The sequence below is a fragment of the Neoarius graeffei genome, chromosome 22 (assembly GCF_027579695.1).
Source record: "Neoarius graeffei isolate fNeoGra1 chromosome 22, fNeoGra1.pri, whole genome shotgun sequence".
In the NCBI taxonomy this organism is placed as follows: domain Eukaryota; kingdom Metazoa; phylum Chordata; class Actinopteri; order Siluriformes; family Ariidae; genus Neoarius; species Neoarius graeffei.
Genome location: NC_083590.1, coordinates 25,411,508 through 25,422,283, shown reverse-complemented (window position 1 = coordinate 25,422,283; position 10,776 = coordinate 25,411,508). Strand labels below are relative to the sequence as shown.

General features: G+C 40.6%; 1 protein-coding gene across 1 annotated transcript; it reads left to right on the top strand.

Annotated features, from left to right (window-relative positions):
• The first annotated feature begins 1,898 nt into the window (after window positions 1–1,898).
• On the top strand, window positions 1,899–5,315 carry nrsn1l (neurensin 1-like). Its single transcript, XM_060904046.1, has 2 exons — window positions 1,899–2,075; window positions 4,911–5,315. Exons 1-2 carry the CDS (start codon window positions 1,899–1,901, stop codon window positions 5,313–5,315), a joined length of 582 nt encoding a protein of 193 aa, XP_060760029.1.
• Window positions 5,316–10,776: the final 5,461 nt, after the last annotated feature.

The window sequence follows — 10,776 nt, the reverse complement described above, 5'->3', positions numbered from 1 at the left end:
CTGATGTTGCAGGGGGTTTTCCAAAAAATTGTGATGAAAGTTGCGGTGTTTTTTTAGGTTTTTGTTGCGATTACATTGCGGGAGGAAGTGAAAGTTGCGAGAAATTGTTGCGATTTTCTCTTTTTGTGATTAAAATTGAGTGATATGTTAAATATTAAGTTATTACTGAAAAACTATTGATTAAAAAAACAAAGACACTGAGAAATGGTCCTATAAACAACTTTACCAATATAAAAGATTACCAGGACTACAAAAATGCAGAAAAATCGGCTTTACTTATCCAAATCCACCTGTTGGTTCAAAAGTTAAAGTGCATAGAAGCTCACAGCACAACATGAAGTTACCTTAAAATATAATATAAATGCCTCAGCTTTCATGTAAGAAAAAAAAAACTATTAATACTAGTACTGTGTGCAGGCAGTCTCTCCTGAAGACTAAATTAAACAATAATTATAAACTAATAAAATAAATGGCTCAGGCTTCATAGAAGAAAAAAAAAACAATTTGAACAGAATCTCACAGTATGATGCTGAAGCTGCCTAAACAATGGAAAATAAAATACCATTTTGGCAAAAATGTTGGCATCCATTAATTTCTTGTATTAAGTAAAAAAATAATGTAAAGTGCACACAGTCCTTCACTGTAAACATAACACACTTTCAGTAACAGAATTTAAGCCTACATAAACACTGACTCGCACATGCTGCTTCTCTTGAACGTATACACGGAAGTAAGGCGGAAGGTAGTTTGTCGACGTCACCTCAAGATGACGCCAACGATTGGTCAAATTTGCGGGAAAGTTGCGGTGATTGGATATAATTGCAACACCACCCTGAATTCGCGGGGATTGGTTGAATTTGCATTGAAGTTGCAAATCGCAACATCGCAAAATCCTGGAGGGTCTGGATAATTGGTGGCTCTAAATTGACCGTAGGTGCGAATGTGAGTGTGAATGGTTGTTTGTCTCTGTGTGTCAGTCCTGCGATAACCTGGTGACTTGTCCAGGGTGTACCCCGCCTCTCACCCATAGTCAGCTGGGATAGGCTTCAGCTTGCCTGCGACCCTGTACAGGATAAGCGGCTACAGATAATGGATGAATGAATTTAATCATTCAATTATTAGTCTGTAAAAAACTGTCATTATCATTACTACAGCTAGAACTGTTGAGCTTAGCACACAATATTCATAAACAGAAAGATGAAGAGCTTTATGCTTGATGTTATTTGGTGACAGAAATAGGGGTACAGTAGGAGTCCATTTCTGTCCTCCAAGGTACAACCTACACTATTGTACCTCCTCAGCTCATTACTGAACCTCAAGGTAACTATGTGTACCTTTGTAGGGCCAGAAAGGTACATATATGTTCCCAAGCAGTATCTAAAGGGTACAAATAAGTACCTTCAAGGGTACTGCCTCAGTGACAAGCCATTGTACCCCTAAAGGTACAATAATTTACTTTACTTTATTTACTGAGAGTGTGATCAACCACTGAATATCCAAACCATCACTGATGACTTTAGGTTATCATAATGTGATTATACAGTATAATGCAGGTGAGGGTGTGTCTGTATGTTTCCCCTCATATAATTTACATCTTCAGGTAAAAGATCATCAATAAAATGTAAAATTTTGTTTCCAATTTAAAGTTATGTTGAATAGTCGTACGATTAATACCTGATGAACTTAGAAAATAAAAAGAAACACCATGTCCACGCATGTTTATGGAGAGATTACAGCAGACACTCATTGTCATCATTTATTTTATATAGATATTTATTCCCATCATTTGTTTCTATTTCATGCAAACATTCCAAACAGCATTTCCATTTTCCTCTGCACAAATGCAACCTTCTCATTAAAAAGCAGGGGATTTTTTTTTTTGGTCCTAGGTCTAAAATATGGCCTCTTACTCAGAGGCACATGGGCCAGAGCGTGCCAAGAGCATGCCAGGCTATAGCTTTGGGGTGCGCTCCTACCTGCACTATTTCTATGAGGAGTGTACAGCCTCTGTGTGGAACCAGGAGGATGTTCAGAACCAACGTTCATACCAGTGGTGGAGTTCAGGCCTCTGTAAGGTAGGAACATTTTATTTGTGTGGTGTCTTGGAGATTTTAGGAGATATTTATGCATGCATGCACGCACAGACTCTCATACACTTCCCTTCCCCAGGTTTCCTGGAAGAATCTCTTTTTCCGTCTTAAGGGCCGTTCTGATAATCTGTTTAAGTGGCATTTGTTAGCTGAGGCGGGAGGACTGGGTCACTCTGAATGTCAGCCTCAGCATCAGAACATACCCAACAAATTGAAAAGGGTACTTTCATATACGCAGCATTTAGTCTGTTGAATTGAACCCGAGTGTTTCCTGTTTTGGTGTGGTTAGTTTGTACAGGTGAGAACACTTGGGTGCAGACCAAAATATCTGAGTGAGGTGGTCTCAGTGAAGGTCCCATTAAACTCTATTGCATTTCTAGTGTTGGGATCAGACTACACAATATTTTTTTTTCTTTCACGATGGCTACCCTGTTTGATTAGGCAACCATAGTGTCAGACATTCTTGCCATGTCTCGGTCGGGAGACTGGTAATACCAACATGTGACCCCGACCAATCATCGTTCACATCCTTGAATGTTATCAGGGAGGAGGGACAAGAAATTGTCACGGCTATCAAAGAACACATTGTAGGTGTGGGGAAGCCATGGCCTAATGCTTAGAGAAGCAGCTTTGGGACCAAAAGGTCACTGGTTCAATTCCCTGGACCAACAGGACTGGCTGAGGTGCCCTTGAGCAAGGCACCTAACCCCCAACTGCTCTGGCAAGAATGGTGGTGTACTTTGTGTCTGATTAGCCAAAGAAAAAACTGATGTGATTATCAGTTTGGGTGGTGCCTGGTCATAATTAACATTGGAGGAGTTGTCAGACTAGACAAGAAAATTAAAATATATATGTGACATGCTATACTTTTTCATTGGGGTGTTGTCGGGTATCCCAGACTCCACATAACTGTTCTTTGATTGTCACACTACAAGTCCTGTTTGTCGTTCCCAGCATTCATGTTCAGGTCCAACTTTGGAAATCTCTCAGCAAAGACAAAATCTTGTCAACATTGGGCTGAATTTGTGTAGTCTGATGCCAGCATAAATCAACCCAAGTGTAAGAAGTAAACCAAATATGATGTGTATTTTGGTTGCTGAAAGCTGCAAGGTCCCGCCAAAACACAAGGTGTAATGGATATTTGGACTGATGAACAAAGAGAGAAAGTAGAATATTTAAAAAAATGTATGTTTTCAGCCCTATATACCCCTCAGTCACTTTTTTCTTGGTATACCAAACCAAATAGTGACCAAACCAAATGTATAAGTTTTGTGAATCAGACTTGGTAAATTGCTGCACGGCAAGTTTAAAGCTACCCTAAAACATGCATTGGTGGTCCAGTTTAGTTTATACTAGTAGGTGCTGTTCTACTGAAAGGAGTCAGTTGAGGTGGTTCGGGCACCTTGTTAAGATGCCCCCTGGATGCCTCCCAAGGGAGGTTTTCTGGGCATGCCCCACCGGGAGGAGACCCTGGGGCAGACCCAGGACACACTGGAGAGATTACATCTCTTGGCTGGCCTGGGAATGCCTTGGTATTCCCCCGGAAGAGCTGGTAGAGGTGGCCAGGGAGAGGGAAGTCTGGGCTGCTCTGCTTAGGCTGCTACCCCCGTGATCTAGATAAGCGGTAGAAGATGGATGGATGGTGCTGTTCTAGTTTAGCTGGTTTAGCAATCACTTTGTTTCTTTTTGAAAACGAAAATAATGTATGGTTCTCAGGGCTGTATGGTCATGCAGTGGTTATCACTGTCAACTCACAGTAAGAAAGTTCTCAGTTCAAACCTCATGAATGATTGGGCCCTTTCTGTGTGGAGTTTGCATGTTCTCCCCATGCCTGTGTGGATTTCCTCACAGGGTGCTCTGGTTTCCTCAGATAGTCCACAAACATGCAGATTAGGTCAACAGGCTACTCTAAATTACCCATAGGTGTGATAGACTGGCTACCTTGCAATAAACTGGCAACCTGCCAGGGTGTACCCCATCTTGTGCCCAAATTCGGCTGGGATTGGCTCCAGCTTCCCCTGCTACCCTGATGAATAAACAATATAGATAATGGATGGATGACTGTGTTGGTGCGGGCGGGACAGTGGTGTAGTGGTTAGCACTGTCGCCTCACAGCAAGAAGGTCCTGGGTTCGTGCCCAGCAGCCGGAAAGGGCCTTTCTGTGTGGAGTTTGCATGTTCTCCCCGTGTCTGCGTGGGTTTCCTCTGGGTGCTTTGTTTTCCCCCACAGTCCAAAGACATGCAGGTTAGGCTAATTGGTGGCTCTAAACTGACTGTACGGTAGGTGTGAATGTGAGTGTGACTGGTTGTTTGTCTCTGTGTCAGCCCTGTGATAACCTGGCTACTTGTCCAGGGTGTACCCTGCCTCTCACCCATAGTCAGCTGGGATAGACTCCAGCTTGCCTGCGACCCTGTAGAACAGGATAAGCGGCTACAGATAATGGATGGATGGATGGATGGATTGTGTTGGTCTAAGCCATTAAAAAGATTAAGAAGTGGCAATAAAAGTCATGATATTTCAGAAATGTAACATTGAGAGTGTATCCATTGGGCCTTGTCATAACAGATTGGCTTTTGGTGACCTTCCATTGCTGGCTAGTTAGCAAGCTAGACATTTAGCGAGAGGATGTCCTGCACATTGTTCATAGGAAATCAACTATACAAATCACCAAGGAAATCTTACTACAGTAATCTTGCAACCAAGCTGAATTTGTTTCCATTGAAGCATAACCAGATTTACACTTAACCTTTTGTGTTAGACATGTAAACGTACATGTACGGTAAATGTGCCTCGTCATGATGGGTTTCCTGTGTCTCTCAGATTTCTCTTGCATTCGGAACGGTCCTGTTAGCCATGGGGTTGGTGGTGTTGGCTGTGGGTTTTGCCATTCCAACTCGAATTGAGGCATTCGGCGAGGGAGAATTGCTCTTCGTGGACCGGCATGCCATGCAATATAACCAGGCTCTGAGCGTGTGTGTGCAGGCTGGCACTGGGATGCTGACCCTGGGGGGCCTGATGATGACTGCTGGCCTGCTGCTTTCTGCTTTCTCCAGACCCACAACCAGTCCACAGCCTCCTGGGAAAGAAAAGAAGGGCATCATTGGGAGGGGAGGTGGAGCTGATGTTAGGAGCCCAACAAACGTTCTCACTAAAGCTCCTAGTCCAGCTGCAGGTGATGTAGCTGTGCCTGTTGCTCTTTCTAAAGTGGAGAACGTCCAACCATAAGTAAGCTAAATAATCCTATCCCACTCAAGACCAGGATACACTAAGCCAGTTTGCTCTGATGTTGAGTTTGTAATGTAAAATGACACGAGACTTATCTTGCTTAATGAATTCTATTATAGTAGAGTCATAATATTTTTAAGGAATGAAACATGAGGCCTGTTGACACTGAATCTTACTTGTATCATGACGATAAAGATATTCATTCATTATTGGAAATTATTATACATATAGGACACTTTGTCAACAGAATAAAAATGTGTGTTCTATTCCCTTCTAGCGGGTTTCATTCATTTGGTTTGATAGCATGCAATATTGTTAGCATATCGCTTATTCTACGTGTATTACGTCACTCTACCCAATGGAGAATGAGCGTTGAATATGGTTTACGATATTGCATGGTTGTCAAGACAACATGACGTCACACGTCGGAGACGTAAGACTTCCGCACTAGCGCGTGACTGTGATAATTTGTAAACAAACATGGCCGCCAGGTTCGCGTCGTTAAATACGGAAGCTTTTGAGAGAATTTTGAAAGAGAAAGACACGTTGAAGACCCGAAAGGAATGTGTATGTATGTGATATACCACTCAATGCCAGCCAATATTATTTAAATAATCCATGACTGTGTGGTGTGAGACCTATAACAGCTCATCTTGAGGTATTTTGTTCCTCTTATACCACAGTGAATTTTCAACAATATAATGCAGCTTGTCATGTTACCAAGAAACCAGAAATCACAAACTCCTCTGAACTGAAGACTTTCCTGTAGTAGAAAACCTACTGAATATTACAAGACACTGACACCAGAGACTCATTTCATAAATGTTAAATAAATATCTTCTTGCAGAAAGCTTCACCATACGTTTTTCATTTTATAAATAACATATTTGTAATCCATTTATTATTGCCCTCAAGTAGCAAGTCCCTACGGAGGAGTTACTATACTACAGAAAATGTAAAGAATTCAAATGAGTACATTTAATATAAACCTTTGACTTGAATTATAGCCAACGCTATTGTTCGAGATGCTGTTACAGATAATTAATCAACACCTTTGCTTCAGAGCTGTGGTATAATAAAGAGTGGAACATTTCATCTGCTTCTGTTTCTATCTGAAAAACAAATATATCTACTGTGGCAGAAAACAAGAACTTTTCCAATGAAATTTTTATCAGAAGAATATTATTATAGTTTATCTTTGCAGTGTTTTATGTTTATTTGAGTGAGTTGGCAGCTGAGTGGATTTTAAAGGTAGAGTTAAATAAAGGCAAAGCCATGATTTAATACTTGATGTAGTGTCAGGAGACTCACTCGGTAAGACTGACTTTGTGTATCCAGGTCTTTCCAAGCTACAGAAAATATGGGGTTGATATAGAAAGAAAAGTGCAATTGTTTCTTGTGTAATAATCTGTGCAGTCTCACACTGATTTATTTTCTAGTTTAGATTTTAAAGCAAGACAGTTATGATTAGTAATTTATCTTTTGTTTCTGTGTATTTTAACACCTTAACTCAAACTGTGAAAGCAGCAGGCTGAAATGGCTCAGCTCACAGAAATATACACCGTGTTTACTTGTCAACCTCTCTATCATTTAATACGCTTATATTATACAGTGTATTAACTTGTGTACTGTTTTCTATGATTTTTGATTGCCTTTCATTTCACATATAGATTTTTTTTTTTGGGATGGAAAGGCTTGACTTGAAGACCCCTTCTCAAACATGGTCAATAAATTATCAGCATGCTCAAACTGTGCTGTGTACAGGCCCATTCTTCATAATTCATGTGTACCAGTGAAGCTGGCTCTGGCTTTAAAGCGATTAACCAGGAATTTTTTTAATTACGGGGTTATGAAATGTCATCCTTAGACATTAATGCAAGATGTTCCAGATGAAAAAAAAAAAAAAATAAGCAGACTTTAGCGTAAAGGAGATACGCAGAACCATGGCCTCACTTTTTGTTTATGAATGCCTTGAGACCTCAAGAATGGCACAGGAATAGTTTTAAGCGTTAACAATAAATCTAATATAGTAATTTTTACAATTAAAGTGATTCATGTAGGTAGCGGTCTCAGTGAATGACCTTGACATCTGTGACGTCACCACAGGAAGTCTATTGGTCTCATCGCCATTTTCACTATACTAAAACACAGAGCTGACTGCAACTCCGATCCTCTATTTTGAGCTAATTTATCGCCATGCCACGTAGATGTGTTGCTGGCGGTGCAGCAACACGACAGAAGGTGGATTTACATTGCATTCATGGTCCAAGGATGTTCAAACTGTAAAGATTTGGACGTGTTTTGCGAGAAGTTCACGGGCACATTGGGCGCCTATGAAGTGGTCTCTGCTCTGCACGTTTTACTGAAGACTCGTACAAGACCTCTGATCTGTTGAGGAGCGTTGGCTATAAGCCCATATTGAAAGAGGGTGCAGTACCAACAATTAAAGGAAAAGAAAAGGAAAGTAAGTTCAGTTGCGCCAGTTCTCCCGGAGTGTGAGCCGAGGGTTGTTGCTAAAACCCAGGACGGGACATATTATCGCTCAGGCAGTGACCTCTCCACGGTTGTTGCTAAAACCGGTGACGTCCCGTCCCGGGTTTTAGTAATTGCCTGAGCCAAGCAGTAATAGCGGAGTACTCAGTATGGAGAATGAGTGGAGCAGCCGTCTGATTTCTCCGCTGGATATGCTCACCTCAGCAGCAATATCTTGTCCTTACGTGGAAGAAGCGAATGAACGGAGAACTGAACGAACAACTGAAAGTCAGATTGTTTCAAAACAATCGACCACAAGATCGGCCTTCAAGAAGCGAGAACACAGACGGGTAAGCTGCGACTCTCATTTGGATGCAAAACAACGAAAACAACACTCGTTGTTTACCTGCATTTAGATTAATACATGTAACTTGTATTGTGTGTTTAAGTTACCCGTATAAGATATTATTTAATTCGCTTCAGAATGTGATTGTCTCAGTTCATCTGATTATTTAATTAGCCTTTTATGTTTTATCAGTGAAAATGCATGCATGTACATGTATGTTGCGTAAGTTATAACACCCATCCTGTTTTAATGAGAGTCAACCCACAATCAATGAAATCAAATCTGTCTTAGTTGAGCAAGTCAGTAAGGGGATTTCTTACTTTCACCATAAATTTTTATATGACTTTGGTCTATAGCTGTCAGAGGCCTCGAACTTAAAACTGGTTCCTGACGTCACGCACTCAGGGCTGGCTGGCTCAGCGGGGCAGCTCGAATGCCAACTTTGCAGTCGATTTTAACTCTCAAAAAAATATATTTTTATTCCCATTTGTGCAGCATACAAGAGTCAAGGATGGAGATACTATCCACTCAGAAATGTATTTAAAAATAGTTTCTGCGTGTCTCCTTTAAAAAACATGTTAAAGTTGTAACATCAGTCCTTTGAGCCATTTCTCTGGGCGCAGCTATACTGGATTAGCCAGACACATGGATGTATTAGGAGACGAAAACGAAGGTGGCGCTGCATGACGTAGGATTCCGCACATCATCATTCAGTCCTGAATCCAAGATGTTTGGCCGAGTGGCTTCATCAAGTAAAGCAAGAAAACTTTACTTCTGAAAAAAGCAGCAAATTGTGCAGTGAGCATTTTACAGAAGATTGTTTTGTGGAGGATTTGGATGAAAAAAATCACTGTGAAGAAGCAAAAGACAAGGCAGAAACAACAACAACTGAAGCCAGACGTGATCCCAACTTTGTTTTACCACAAAACACCAGCAGCATGACTACATACCGTGTCACACATCAAACAGATGGAAGATAAGCAGATAAATATATATTTTTTTAAATAAACAGGCAATAAACTTGCAACTACTTTATTCTGATTCCTTTTTTAATACTGGATTGCCATAGCGTTTGTGGAGAAATGCAAAGAAATTGACTGAGAAGTCACGCTTGAGCATAATATTATACTATAGTCTACTGTAGCACGCACTTGTACACCTCCGCTGTGGTCACGGAAAATGACCTCACGCATGATGGAGTTATCGCGGCCTCCCTGACAAAAAATAGTCCGTCCACTTTCATCACTTTAGTAGTTATAGGGTGGAGTGGTTCAAGGAGATACACAGAACCTTTATTTTTAAATAGATTTCTGAGTGGATAGTATCTCCATCCTTGACTCTTGTATGCTGCATAAATGGGAATAAAAAATATATATTTTTGAGAGTTAAAATCGACAGCAAAGTTGGCATTCGAGCTGCCCCGCTGAGCCAGCCAGCCCTGAGTGTGTGACATCACAGCGGTAACCGGTTTTAAGGCCGAGTCCTTTGACAACTATAGACCAAAGTCATATAAATAAAAAATTTATGGTGAAAGTAAGAAATCCCGTTACCGACTTGCTCAACTAAGACTGATTTGACTTCATTGATTGTGGGTTGACTCTCATTAAAACAGGATGGGTGTTATAACTTATGCAACATACATGTACATGCATGCATTTTCACTGATAAAACGTAAAAGGCTAATTAAATAATCAGATGAACTGAGACAATCACATTCTGAAGCAAATTAAATAATCCTATACCGCTAACTTAAACACACAATACAAGTTATATGTATTAATCTAAATGTAGGTAAACAACGTGTTGTTTTTGCTGTTTTGTATCCAAATGAGAGTCGGAGCTTACCCGTCTGTGTTCTCGCTTCTTGAAGGCCGATCTTGTGGCCGATTTGTTTTGAAACAATCTGACTTTCAGTTGTTCATTCAGTTCTCCGTTTATTCACTTCCACGTAAGGGCGAGATGGCAGCAATATCCAGTTTAGAAATCAGATGGCTGCTCCACTCATTCTCCATTTTCTCCATACTGAGTACTCCGCCATTACTGCTTGGCTCAGGCAATTACTAAAACCTGGGACGGAACGGGAGGTCACTGGTTTTAGCAACAACCACGGGGAGGTCACTGCCCGAGAGATATGTCATGTCCCGCGTTTTACCAACAACCCTCGGCTCACTCTGGGAGAACTGGTGCAACTGAACTTACTTTCCTTTTTAAATAAAATAAAATACTTTCCTTTTCTTGTAGTTTTCCTTTAAAGTGCTGATGACACATTTTTGACATCTTTGGCGATGTTTTATAACATAAAAAGTAATTCCCGATGATCTATATATTAATTCACAAAGGCGCCTATTTTACAAGTTATGATAAAAAACGTGGCTATTTGGGCAAATTTGACAGGGCTGCAGCACCCAGGAGACGAAAGAGGAGGAGCTATATGACGTCAGCGAAAGAACCTTCCTCCTAACTTACCAGTTTGTTGTTGATGCGACAGGTGTGTTCAGTTTGTCATTATTAGTATTATTATTATACATTATATATATATATATATATATATATATATATATATATATATATATATATAATTAGTTATTATGCCTTCGCGTTGTGTTGCCGGCTTTTGCTCCAAAACCCACAAGGATGGGGTAA

Bases quoted from the DNA above. Each gene is read 5' to 3' on its own strand.
- nrsn1l (XM_060904046.1), top strand. From the start codon at position 1,899: ATGGCCTCTTACTCAGAGGCACATGGGCCAGAGCGTGCCAAGAGCATG. The intron at 2,076-4,910 runs GTAGGAACATTT...TGTGTCTCTCAG, and splicing joins GGAGTTCAGGCCTCTGTAAG to ATTTCTCTTGCATTCGGAAC.